Source organism: Arachis hypogaea, chromosome 7 (assembly GCF_003086295.3).
Source record: "Arachis hypogaea cultivar Tifrunner chromosome 7, arahy.Tifrunner.gnm2.J5K5, whole genome shotgun sequence".
NCBI lineage: Eukaryota > Viridiplantae > Streptophyta > Magnoliopsida > Fabales > Fabaceae > Arachis > Arachis hypogaea.
Window position 1 is genome coordinate 3404136 of NC_092042.1, and position 14321 is coordinate 3418456.

General features: G+C 29.0%; 2 protein-coding genes across 4 annotated transcripts; one reads left to right on the forward strand and one right to left on the reverse strand.

Annotated features, from left to right (window-relative positions):
- The first annotated feature begins 1217 nt into the window (after positions 1–1217).
- LOC112702026 (agamous-like MADS-box protein MADS1) lies at positions 1218–7679 on the forward strand. Of its 3 annotated transcripts, none has more exons than XM_025752878.3 (9): positions 1218–1439; positions 1601–1860; positions 4368–4449; positions 4828–4889; positions 5005–5104; positions 5687–5728; positions 6096–6137; positions 6238–6431; positions 7414–7679. In XM_025752878.3, the coding sequence occupies exons 2-9, from the start codon at positions 1622–1624 to the stop codon at positions 7415–7417; spliced, it is 765 nt and encodes a 254-aa protein (XP_025608663.1). In that variant the 5' UTR covers positions 1218–1439; positions 1601–1621; the 3' UTR covers positions 7418–7679. The 3 variants fall into 3 exon arrangements, with proteins under 3 accessions (XP_025608663.1, XP_025608665.1, XP_025608664.1); XM_025752880.3 differs by having other exon boundaries at positions 4837–4889; XM_025752879.3 differs by lacking the exon at positions 7414–7679 and having other exon boundaries at positions 6238–6435.
- A 1051-nt stretch (positions 7680–8730) lies between these two features.
- Positions 8731–13862, reverse strand: LOC112702027 (probable galacturonosyltransferase 15). The gene is made up of 6 exons (XM_025752881.3): positions 13039–13862; positions 12200–12243; positions 11108–11254; positions 10088–10675; positions 9556–9864; positions 8731–9424 (listed from the first exon to the last, which is right to left on the reverse strand). Exons 1-6 carry the CDS (start codon positions 13289–13291, stop codon positions 9128–9130), a joined length of 1638 nt encoding a protein of 545 aa, XP_025608666.1. The 5' UTR covers positions 13292–13862; the 3' UTR covers positions 8731–9127.
- Between the last annotated feature and the right edge of the window lie 459 nt (positions 13863–14321).

Below are 14321 nucleotides of genomic sequence, written 5' to 3' on the forward strand. Positions count from 1 at the left end.
ATTTTATTCTCTAAACCTAGTAAAATTTCATAGAAAAATTAAATAAAGATTATAATATTATATAATCAATATTTTTTGACTAATATTAGTTCATTTTTAAACATTATTTTATATGTCTTAAATTTTATATTCTAAATTATAAATTTTTAATCCTATTCTCTAAATTATAAAGCTAAAGTTGTTAATACTGATTATTTAAAAATTAATCTTTTATTTTTATTTTTAAATGAAAATTTAGATAGTATTTTTTTTTTAAATAACTATGAGCTGCTTGAGAAAGAGTGGATGAGGTGGTGGAAGGAGGAAGAAAAAAACCTAGCTATATCAAATTATCAACTAAGCATTGTAGAGAAAAACAAAGTTAAGATTTGTAATTTGTATAATAAAACTCCAAAAATAAAAGAATCCAAAAGACTCTTTCCACTTATATTATGTCCCCCTCAATTTCTCCTTCTAAGACTACTTTTACAAATTTTAATCCTTTTCCAAGTTCTTCTTTCTTATATTCATTTATATATATATATATATATATATATATATATATATATATATATATATATATATAAGTCCTTCAATTCTTACACCAAAACCCCACACTACTAGACACTACTAATCAAAACACCAAAGTCACTTTCAAAAAGAAGAAAAAGAACTACCCTTTCATTATTATTGTCTCAATCAACTATTTCACATACATACATACATAAAGAAATGGACGGCTATTATTATTAGTCTATAATGCATGAATACTGAGATAGATACAGAACATACAATACAAAATATATAAATACGCGAATTTAAAATTGTTATAAGACATGAAGATATGACATATATATAAAATATAAAATATTTTTTAGATAAATTATAGTAATATTTAAGTATTTTATTAATATTAAAATATAAATTAATTTTTAATTATTTTTAATATTTTTTAATTATATAAAATATTTAAAATATTTTTTGTTTTAATAATTAATAATATATACTATTTCTAAACTCATGTAAAAAATAGATGTTAAGAATAAAGCTACATATACGCTGACACATGATAATATATATTTAGATATGTCCAAACTTATTCGAAAAAAATTTATTTTTTATTAAAACAGAATTGGACACAAAAAAATACATGTGGAACAAGTGTCAATAAATATTGTATCCAAAATATGTCTGACACGCGAACACAACAAATTAAATCAGAGAAGTTTCTGTGTTTTGTTGCGCTTTCATACTTCAATATCAACCTTATTAGCTAGCTTCCTCATTCACCCTTCTCTCTCTTAATTTCTCTCTCAAAAACACAAGTGAAAGTAATTGGTTAATGGTTGGAAGGTCTATTTTTCTAGCTATAATCCAACTCAACTTCCATAATCTGCAAAACTTTCACCTGAGTTTTGTGTTACACCAAACAACTTGAAATAGGGTTTTCATTCCCAAAGGTGTTCATTCTTTCTTTTATTCATCACTTGTTTAATTTTATCATAATTTTCTATTCTATGCTAATGGATAGTATTTTTTTCCTTGTTTGTTTGTTTTTTTGCTAATAGTGAAATGATTAATTAATAAATAAATAACTAATACCTTAATTTTTTTTTTATAGTCTCAGCAGAATCAAGGGACCATGGAACTTCCAAATCAAGCACCGGAAGAAGGATCCTCACAACATCATCAAAAGAAGATGGGGAGAGGCAAGATTGAGATCAAGAGGATTGAAAACACTACCAACCGCCAAGTCACGTTCTGTAAGCGCCGCAACGGCTTGCTCAAGAAAGCTTATGAGCTCTCCGTCCTCTGTGACGCCGAGGTCGCCCTCGTCGTCTTCTCCAGCCGCGGCCGCCTCTACGAGTACGCCAACAACAGGTTCATTCAAATTAAATTGTTTTCTAATAAAAAAAAATTTCTCTTTTTGTGTAGTTTTTCTTTTTCTTGAAAATAAATTGCAAATCTGTGTAATTAATAACTGAAAAGAAAATAATGAAATAATGTATATAGAAGGTGCAACACACACTTGAAGTAGTTGATTATATGATAAAAGATGATGATGATGAAGTAAGAAGAATCAGATCTATTCACAAATAATTAGGGTACACACAGATTCTTTCAGTTCTGGAATTTTAGCTTCTCTTGTGCAACATTCTCTTCTCTCTTTCTCTCTCTACACATGTCAGATACCAAAGTTCAAAAAGGTTTTCTTTTTCCAGTACAAATCTGTAAATAATGCACTTCTTCTTCTTCTTCTCATCTTCTTCACTCTTCCTTCTCTCTATATGCTTTAATTAATTAATTAATTAGTGTTTGCATGTCAGATCCGCAATTTAGAGTTAGGGTTTCACTTTTCACTTTTCCGCACAAGACAAAAATCAGGATTTTATTTTATTCCGACTAAATCACCAAATTTTGTACTAAGAATTCAACTAACTTGACCTAACTAGACCCAACTACCTGTGAAAGGAGCAACATTTAGGGTTCTTTAGTGATTTTTTTTTTCACTATTATTATTCATATTAGGGTTTCATGCTCAAATATGGTTACTGATTTTTTTCTTCTCTTGCAGAATTAATTCATAACCAATAAATAAGTTGTGACTTTAGGGTTATGGAAATTTCATTTCATTCCTCACTTTCTTGGATTTTTGTCCTTGCATATAGTGGAGGAATCATCATGGTTGCGGTTAGGGTTTATGGGCAATTATCAATGCCCATACCTCACTGTCTCCGCATAAGAAATTTCAGGTGAATAAAGAGTTTTGAAAAACATTATCCAAACTAATTAATTTAATTCTTCACAGAGTGTATTAAATAAAACAAAAGAATACGGATTATTAATTATTATTAAATTGAAACATTAATTAATAAGAAAGAGCTAAAAGCAAAACCATGATATAAGAATGGATAAAAGCAAATCACTTCTCTCTCTTGATTGCTTTCATTTTTCTGGAAATATAATAAAGCTTCCTCATATTCCTGACGTCAATTTTTTACCTACTCTCAATTATGTAGTTTTGGACGTTTCAACAAAACACAGAAATTTAAAAAAAAAAAAAAAGTTACACACTTATAATAAGTTATTACTTACACATTTTTTTTAATATTGGATTAACAATAATGTTTTTTTTTTTTAATTGTGATTTACCGTGATATTTTTCTAAAATATGGGATGATTTAATTCATAGAGTACAAATCAAACCATCCGAATTTTAAAAAATACAGAAATCGAACCGTCCAATTTTTAAGTACAAAAATTATCACGTTAAAGCATAACACTCGTCCTACTTCCATATTCAAATTTTTTAGCCTGTTACACTTGTTTCACCAATTTGTGTCGGAGAGTAAAAAATATTTAGAGAGGGTAAACAAGAAGGGTAATAGGAGATTAATTTTTAAAATGATTTATTATGTGTTTATTGAGATAGCATGCACTTCTTTTTACTTCTTTCTATCTTCTGATGAGTGCTACTGACACTGATTCTTTAGAAGGAAAAATACATACAACATGACAGAATATTGAAAGCGAAAGAATTAAATCATTTTTTTTCCTATAAATAGAGTGTGATTACAGTGTTATATATTTATAATACTTATTTAGTGAAATACCCTTAAATTTATATATTAGTAGTAGTGTTGTACTTTTTTTCAATTAGTTCTTTTAAGTTTTTGTTTATAAAGGTCATTCTTTTTACCTATATATACAATTTTTTTCTTTTTAAACCCTTCAAATATTATTTCATAAAAATAATACTAGCTAGGTGATTATTCAGATAAAATACCTTCTTTACATAATTAAAAAAATATTAAATAATTTAATAAATGTGATTAAATTATTTAATATAACATATGTCATCATCATATTAGTTATTATTTTTATAGTATTCCAAGTACAAAAAAAAAAAGTAAAATAGTATTATATTATATTAGACTTGCAGGATTTGAATGGAAGTACTTACTAGTTTTACTAATAACTACTAAGTATATTAAATATATAAATACGTACTTTGAGTCAATGGCATTGTCGAATCTTATGTTCCAGCGTGGCAGGGACAACCAATCAGAATCTCGAGAATATTAAGGTTGAGTCACAATAAGTTGTAGTAGCATTAGCATCTTCCTACTTGTCGTCATCTTAGTTATGCTACCTGCTAGATGCTATATAATTATTAATTAATAAAAAATAATAATGTTCATTATCAACTTTGTTGGCTTCAATTATAATTTCAGCTCTTTTAAAGTTCAATATTATATTGTTTATTATTATTACTAATTGATCTCTGATAATTAATAACTAATATTGATTTATATATAGCTAGTTTGTCACAACTTTATAACATCACATTACCCTTTAATTTTTTATGATTGTATAATTATTTGCAGTGTTAGAGGAACTATCGAAAGGTATAAGAAAGCAAGTGCTGCTTCCTCAAACACAGAATCTGTATCTGAAGCTAATACACAGGTAAATTATATTATTAATTATAATATAATGATGTTATATATGTACGGGAATATAGAAAATTAAGTTTTAGTTAATTAATATTAGCTAAATTTTCTTTTAAGTTCATAATTTAGGATTTAAATTTAAAAATTTATAATTTAAAGTCTAAACAATATAATTAAAAAAAACTGAAAAAAAAATTGAACACATGATATAAAAAAAATGCACATTATTATTAGTTTTGAAATATAGAAGTCGATCATTTTTAATGGGGCTCAAGGACTAGGTAGGTCATCTTTTTTTTAATCACTATTCGTTTAAGTTAGTGATTTATATTTTATATTCTTAGGACTTTATATTGTTATATATATACTTAATATTGTTTATAAATATCATTAGTTTTATCAGCAAGAATCGTCCAAACTAAGAAGACAGATTCGTGATATTCAAAATCTAAATAGGTGAGTTTTATTTCTTTGTTCTTTTATGAAAACTAACTAATTCAATTCTATATTAATGTATGCATCCATATTATTAATTAATAACTAATGATGTTGAATTTGTTTTGATTTGCAGGCACATCCTTGGTGAAGCTCTTAGCTCCCTGAGCCTCAAGGAACTAAAGAACCTTGAGAGTAGATTGCAGAAAGGTTTAAGCAGAGTTCGATCTAGAAAGGTATAGATATTAAATATAATTAACTAATGATCACAATTAAGTTAGGCCATTCTGATACATAATATCTGTTTTGTTAAAGAACTTGCTAATAATTAACAAGTACAATCAATTTGAATTTATCGAATAGTTAAATCAGTTGTCTGTTTGTGTAAGCATGAAGAGTTTTAATTTCGTTTTATACATGTCTCAATTTATTAGTTAATATCAAACTCTTAAATAAGGTGAAAATTCAAATTCAGTCGATTTCAGTAAAGTTGATATCTAAGAACTGTTAGATAAAAAATTTAATCAAATAAATTAAATCATCTAATAGTTCTCATATATTAACTTCACGTGAAGTCGACTATACCTGAGTTTCCACCCTTAAATAAAGTTTAAATTTACAGCAAATTAGTTTTTGATCTATCGAATTAGAAATAAGGTAAAAAATAAAAAAAATAATTAATAAATACTTTAATTTGAATTATTACATGTGATTTAATTTGCGGATTATTTTAACATTATTGTCCTTGTTCCAAATCCAAGTTGTAGATTTGTTTCTGATATATGGTCTGACGTACGCATTCAAATTCTTGCTTGCAGCATGAAACGTTGTTTGCTGATGTGGAGTTCATGCAAAAGCGGGTACTTCTCATCAATAATACCATTCCCTAATAAAGATCTTATTATAATTATTAATTCATTGTTTTTCCCTAAAGCTTAATAATTTACTATATTATGCGGACTAACTAAAAATTGGTTTAGTTAACATACAAAGCTATTAGTATTATTTACTACTATAATAGAAATTAAAAATAAAGATAAATCTACAAAAAATAAACTCTTGTGCAAATAGTTATATAAAAAAAATATTATGTACACCATAAAAATTAATTAATATATATTTATATATAAATCCGTTAATGTGCTATATTTTATGAAAGATTAATTTAATGATTGATTTTTTGTGTGTACATAATATAATATATAGTTTATACTTATACATGTGCAGGAAATTGAGCTGCAAAACCATAACAATTATCTGCGAGCTAAGGTCTGTTTGTTTGACTTTTCTTTCTTCCGTCCATACATGAAATTAATTAATCATATGTGTCTTCAATTAATTAATTAATTAATTAATATTATATATGCAGATAGCTGAACATGAGAGAGCACAGCAGCAACAACAACAGGAACAAGAGCAGCAGAATTTGATGCATGGGAATATGTGTGAAGATCAGTCCACCATAGCGTCACAAACATATGACAGGAATTTCTTCCCAGTAAATCTCTTAGATTCCAATAATCATCAATATTCACGCCAAGATCACACTGCACTCCAGCTTGTGTAAGCACATTTAATTACTACTTAAATTATTCATATCCCTATCTAGCTACCTACTTAATTCTTAGTTGAATCAAATTTTTATTCATGCCAAACATAAACATAAAGCTAAGGGTCAAACAAGATAATAATTAAGTTCTGCTAATTATTATATAATTTCAGTAGTCTTAGGCTGAAAGAAGTATATAAATGATTTATGATTATATATCTTGAACATTTTTTATGTAAAGTTTTTTTTTTGGATTTTTATAAATTTTGTGTAATTTTTTTTATTTGTCTTGCACTAAATTTTTTTCCTTAAAAAAACTAATAAGTATCGATTTTTTTTATAATAGAAATTCAGATATCTAATAAAATTACTTAATAAATGGTGTACATTATTAAATATATAATTATCAATCATACTAGATGTATACAAAAATTAATTAATAAAATTGTTGTTAATATAAAATAATGTTAAAATATAAATTAAATAATACATATATTTATACAAAAATACATAATGATTTATTTTTATGGCTAAATTTAGTATACAATTAATAATATTTTTATATAATAATATATGTGTTTTATTCTATTAATTTAAACTTTTTAAACTCTTGAAATACATAATTTTATGACATAATATCAAAACTTCTATAACAAAAAAAATTTAAAATTTAGTTATTTTTGTTAATTCCAAATAAAATTTTTTAGCATAAAACAAATAATAAAAAAAATTTATCACATCACACTCAAATTAAAAAGTGTTCCTACCTATGAAACTATATGAGACAACATATAACTATTTATTTCTCTCAATTTTTTTATCGATTTAAAATTTTAAAATTAAATAATTTTCGTGACATACATTCAAATTAAATTAAATTCTTGTATGCAGTAATTAGTGGGTTTTGGGAGCCCTTTTATTTTCGTTCTTGCAACACATTGATTGTATAATTTGATATGTTTCTCATGATTTGTTTGTTTTCACCTTTGGATGCAGCTGATAATATGCTGGAAACAAAAGCCTCTGGAAATTATGCTATATGGTTTTCATTTTATCTATATCATCTATCTGAATAATTGCAAGTTGGTGCCTATAATGGATACTCCATACTCCATACATATATCCAACCTTCCTGAATGAGTGCCACTTTAGAATTTCCCTTTAATTACTACTATCAAATTTTAATTACAAGCATTCCGCACCTATATATATACTTATTACAATGTTTATGTATCTTCAATATAAAAGCTTGTCTTTATTCATCCCTATCTCGTATTATTTTGTTATTTGTTTGTTTGCCACTAGTATTACTAACATGCTTGTTTATTAATGTGTGAACTTGGAAGAGTAAAAGTTAATTGAAAATGTTGGAGTATCCGTATGTTTATATGGATATATCATCCACAAATTTGTGTCCATTTTCTTCTTCCTTGAACTTTCATGCTAAAAAAGAAATGCTTTCTATTAATTGCTAAAAGTTATGTTTAACTAACTTGATTGATCCAATAGTCACTTCACTCATTTTTTTAAACAAGTGTTAGGATACAAATCTTCTTGTATATATAGGGCAACTCAAAAAAATTTTTTCTTTTAAAAAAAGAAACTCACAAGTAGTTGGGAAGAACATGTCCCTACTTTTGAAGAATTTCAAGTTTAAAGCTTGAAAAAGGGAACAGCAAAGGAGGCGTACATAATATTAATGGCATTTTCTGATTCCACAGCATTTCACGAATATGGATTCTATATCTATCTATATATATAGCATCTTGCATTTTTGTACATTCTTTAATTTAATGTCAATGGCTATTTTAATTCTAGAGGTATAGGTAGAACTAAGACGAAAAAAATAGAAGACACACTGAAATATCATCTATTTTAATGTAATTTTCAGAAGAAAAGACACAAATTAAATATCTCTATCGAAATATCTTTGTTCCAAACGTGTAATTAAAAGCTTTATAGCACAGTTAGCACTGGCTCTAGCTTTTACCTCCACACTAAGTTACTTCAGTAGTTCAGTTGACACTTGAGCTTACACAAACCACTGTTTTTGGAGTTGTTATTATCAACCTGTGGTAGTAGTTTCATCGGTGTTAATTAGTTTTTCCTTTTTTGGTTTCAGAATAAATTATTGAAAACTCTAACAATCATTCTTTCAAATGTTACACTGAATTGATTTACTGAAATCCATGAACAAAGGGATAGAATACTACATAGAATTCTCAATATAATCTTATGTAGTCAGAAATATAAACGGCTGAAATTATGTAAAAGGAAGAGAAAACATTTAGTGTACGTAATGTTAAGAAGTAGTTTTGCAATAAACAGAACTCCTTTTATATTAGAACAAATACTTATCAAGTATTTTAACGTCACACGTCCTATTGGATTATTGATTATAATGCTATACAAGTGAAACAATTACTCCGATCCATATAGAAAAAGCAAGTAATTTTTACAGCATTGTTAGACAACTAGATTATAAATGTTTTATATATGATCGATTCTTAAACTGATGCAGCTACTGCTTCTTTCTAATAAGGTATATATTGTGTGGTAGTAGTTCTTCATCACCTATATATATCATCTGTTAGCATGAGTCAGAGACTGAAGGCAAAACCTTCTTCCCTCCGATCCCATACGGTTTCATCATAATTGCTTCAATCTCATCAATAATACTGGCCTGGGGAGGTGGATGGTGGAAAATGTTTCACGCTGTAATCCTGCAGCTCCTAATAAACTTATCTGAGAAATCAACATATGTATTCCATAGACCACGAACTTCAGGTGAACCAATTTCAAGCCATGGTTTTGCAGGGCCATTGAAATGAACAACAGCAGCATCTTCCATTCTATGTCTGATATTTCTAATTTGTTCTGATTGATGGCGATAACCTAAATCGGTAACAATCCATGATGAATCCACCGGATGCACTTGACCATCAAAAGCAATCAATGCAGGTGGAAGCACTCCTGGGTTCCACAATGATAGCCCATGCTTCACATTCTGTGTAAACATTGATAAATAATACACATTTAATTAATAATACAGAAGAACCAAACATATATAACTTTACATTTTCTTCTTTTTCACATATGGGTAAGGAAAATGCAATAGAGTTTTATAGCTAGGCTTACTAGTTTCAACCATCGATGGTAGGTTTCAGTAATATTTGTTCTCCTCCAAGCTTCAACATCAAAGATATTCATGCCATAGAGCCATGCACACTTGTCAGGGTCAAAGTTGACTGATATGATAGGATGTGAAAAGTTCAAGAAGTCCACGTATTTATTTCCAGGGCAACAGCTTTCCTCATTATAACACCATGACTTGAATACTGAACCACTGACTTTACCATTAAGGTTAATTTCCCACAACGAAGATATGTCATGCTGTACTACAACATCATCATCCAGCAACACCACCTTGTTCAAATCTGGAAACAGCTGTGTTCATACCAACATCAGATTATGGAAAAAAGAAAGGAAAAGAAAAGCAGCCATATATATCATCAATGGTATATGTTTGTTTAGAATGTGAAAAAAGATATGGAAACTTTTATGGATAAGCTTTATATTAAATTTACACATCAAACCTCAGACCATTATATGTTTCCGTTGTTAATATATCAATCTTCAATGTTATAAAAAAAATTAACAAATTAATTACCTCAGGGATGTAGATTCGAAGATGATTCAACAAGGAAAGGCTGCTGGGTCTTAAAGCTTCCAAATATCTCTTATACTCTTGATTATAGTCGAGTAGTTCATTCTCTTCTGCATAATTCCTGTAGTAGTGTTTCCAAATTGATTGAGTAGTTTCCACCATCTCTTTGACACGAGCATTCACTTCTTCAGACCAATCGTACTGGTGTAATCCCTTGACTTCAACAACTGCTGATTTCACAGGGTTTATGGAAAACCAGGCATGCATTGGAGTGTAAGTTTTCTTGTCCGTAACAATATGAAAAACCAATTTTTCAGGGCTGGCTGAACTTTCAATAGTAGAGGTTACAACAACAGATGCAGCAAGGACGTTGTCAGTTAGGAGAACTATGTGGAAGAATGTAGGGTCAGAAAGGCGAGACACATATTCAGGAGGAGGTAAGCGTGTTCTGGCCATGGCATTTACGGCATATTCTTCAGCCAATTTCAGACAAAGGCAATGTAGGCTTTTTGGTACACCATGTGAAGCTAAATGCCAATAAACTGATTCTTGCTTTCTTGCTGATTGCACCTTGCGCTCCATCTGTAACAGCTGCACATATACGGACATATGAGATTGCACATATTTATTTACCTAGAGAACTACTCAAACAAAATCGGTATTTGTTTAATCTTTTTTATGAATTAATAGGGTCAACTGTACTGATGAATTGCATGTATACGCTATGCTTGGTTAAATATTGTTGGACCGTGGGACTACTGCCTAATAAATCTACCCTTTGTTATGGTATGCAGTATATATATTCAAATTCCTATATTTACAACATTCTTTATAGTTCCAAGGTTCAATGATGCAAGCATACAAATAATCTCATTGGTGTCAGGATTGATTGTTACTAAACGCCAAAAGATAACAAAAAAAGAATCACGAGGAAAACGATTTAACAAGACGCCATTATCGTTATCACCAAGGTCCAAGGGTAATAACTATAGCTAAAGAATAAATCAGTAAAATTTTCTGTACCATGGCTTTGGTCTTGATAGCAAACGCCTTAAAGTCTTGCTCAGACGCCATCATTTTCACAAGCTCGTTGAATGACACCACTTCTCCTTCATTAACGTTGTCATCATTTACCTCTATTAACGCTCTCGTCAGCTCATCTCTGAGTTTCTTTATGCATATATACATGCAATAAACGACAAGAAAAAGAATGAATGTTACAGAAACATTGAATAATAAACTAATAAATGGTGGTAAGATAAGCTAAAGTCTATGCGACTATGCCAGCAGTTCTCATAAAACTAAACATACATTTGAGGTTGTTAAAGCGAGAAAATGGTTACTATAAGCATAAAATTAACCCGGTTTTTATGAAATGTAATTTACGAATGATAATACAAGTCCTTTAAAAAAAAAGAAAAAAATTACATTCTTATAATTAAGCCGATAGAAAAAATAACAGATGACTAAGATGAGTATGTATAGCCTTGCATGGTACACATACATTCTATTTTATATTGCATAGACATTTGGAAGAAGTTGTCTTAAATATTGCTCTTCATAACTTTTTTTATTTTCATGAATACATAATAAAATAACTTCAACAAAAAACTAATCATGTTATGAAAAGTAAATTGTTAGTTAGAAAACTTAAAACTAAACCTAGACATATAATAGAAGCCTAGAAGGTCTTATTACGTACCATATATTATTTATTGAGATTATTTTATTATGGAAACAAATATGAACAAAAGAAATTGACGCATAATCTTAAGGCAATATAAATCCCGTCTCTCTATTACCAACCACCACCAAATAATAATTAAAAAACACGCATCATCTGTTTAGATCAAATTATGGTGTAATTGTATCATTATTACAAATAAAGTTTTAATTTAATTTCTTTCTAAAATGTAACTATGCTTCGCAAAAAAATAAACTCCCGTTATTTTTTTTCTTTTTAAGAAAAAAATTGAACTCATTATGTAATCTACTATTACTCTCTCCAAGAAAAAAAAAAGAAAATAAAAACGTGAATACAAAATGCAAATAGCAAAGTTAATTGTAGCAAACATGGAACAGGTTCCATAGTTGGCGATGAGGAACATTACTTACCAGGGATGGGTCACCCCCGCTGAAGAACCTCCATCCCACGCAACCTACATTAATCATTTTAACCAATATATAGTACTGTCACTCTGTCACTAAATTTTCAACAAATAAAATTACTCCTATATATTAATTAATTTCAATATAAAAATATTTAATACAACTATATATTGTACTGCAAATTATATAAATAAAAGTAATATAAAATCACTATGCTGAAAATATAACAAAATTAATCTTAAAACTCATTAAAAGTATACTTATATTTAAAAATAAAATATCAAACAGTAATAAGATAAATTCTTCATATTTTAATTTTTAATCGGTTATTATTATATTTTATTTTCTCAAAAATATATTAGAAAATCAATATCCTCGTCAGTTGTCACTGAGCGGTCCCCATAACAAGACAAATTAAACTGAAAAGGTCTTTATTTTTATTTACTTAAAAATCATAATAAAAAAAAGGAATTATGAAAAAGGTTCCAAAGACATGAACCATTCCATTTTCGTACGTCTAAACAATAACATTCCTCGCCTTTTTTTACTATCTACAGTAACCACTAACTACTAACTACACTCTACACTGAAATTCACACGCATCTTCACTTTTCACCTTCTTCTCCCCTAATCAAACAAAATTTTCACTCCAAAATACATACACGCTCACCTTATTCATACTTCATTCACTTACCGAAACTATTGAGTATTAACTACTGCTAGTGCTAATACTAACAACAACTAATTTGAATCAAAAGTGCAGAGGTAAATAAATAATTTATTTTAAAAAGAAAAACACGGCAAATAGGACAGATAAAAAGAAAAGGAAAATGAAAAATTATTACCGAGAGAGGAGCAAACAGCGGAAGATTCGAGCACCAAAACCGCGATCCTCACGAAGACGAAGAGCGACACGATCCCGAACAGAACCACCGCCGGCAGCACAGTCCGGGATGAAAAACTCCGGCGACTAACGGCGGCATCCGCGGCAGTAGACTTCGACGATCCTTTTCCTCCGGCGGCGGCGTTAGCTGCTGCGGCGGCCTTTGACGATAAGGTGACTCTCTTTATCCCGGTGGTAGATACATAGAACTTCATTATCTTCTTCTGAGTTCCATCCAGCTCATCATTTTCCCCTACGATTGAATCAAAAATCAGATCTGAAAACTTCACACTGCTTCCTCACTTCAACAACTACTATAACTGCTCCATCACTCATCAGCTAGAGAAAGAGAGAAAAAGAATGTGCGCGTGTCGTTTTGCTTCGCATTTGCAACGGTGTGATGAGAGCAATGAGTTCACGGGTTTCGAATTTTCTTTTTTATTTTTTTCTTTTTCTGGAATCGATTTCCGCGAGGAAAATTAAACTGAGGAAATTGTACTGATTTTCTTGTTTGGATGAAGAAAAATAAAAGAAATTAGAGTGACGGTGGAAAAAAATTGCGAAATTCAAAGCCGCGGGAAATGATTAGATTGCAACAATGGCGACGATAATTATATATACGCGTCGTCGTTTTGGGGATTTTTTATTGTCGTTTTTGCCACTTGTTTTTAGCTTTATTTACCATTTTGACACTATCTCACCGACACCTATCTGACGTGGCAAGCAGTTCCTGTGGATTGTGGCAATTATTTATTTATTTATTTGGTGAGGAAGAAGAAAAAGAATAAGGAACTCATATTCTCAATTCATGGTTTTAAAAGGTTGAAAAAGAAATAAAGAAAAGTAAAGTTAACGCGTATTTGAAAGTTGAAAATAATTTTTAGGATTTTTTTTTCAAGTTAATTCAGTAATTTGAGAACTTAATTAATTAGTACTGTGGTAATTTCTAATTAATTACTTATTTAAGTCATTTCAACTATTTCTTCTTCCATAATTAATGTTGAGGCCGGCGGTTATGTCTCCAACCTCCACATGTGTTATTAGAACTTCCATTTTTTTTTTTAATTCATCAGATTTGTGTTCCTATTTACTCCAGTGAGTTTTGTAGCTGTATTTTGTATAACATTTAAGTGCATATAAGAAAAAAGAAGGCATTAGTGAAACAAGCGTGTCCTAGCTCAAAATATAGTGCAATTAATAGTTATTGCATTTAATTATAATAGATATTTGGTATTAATAAGATAT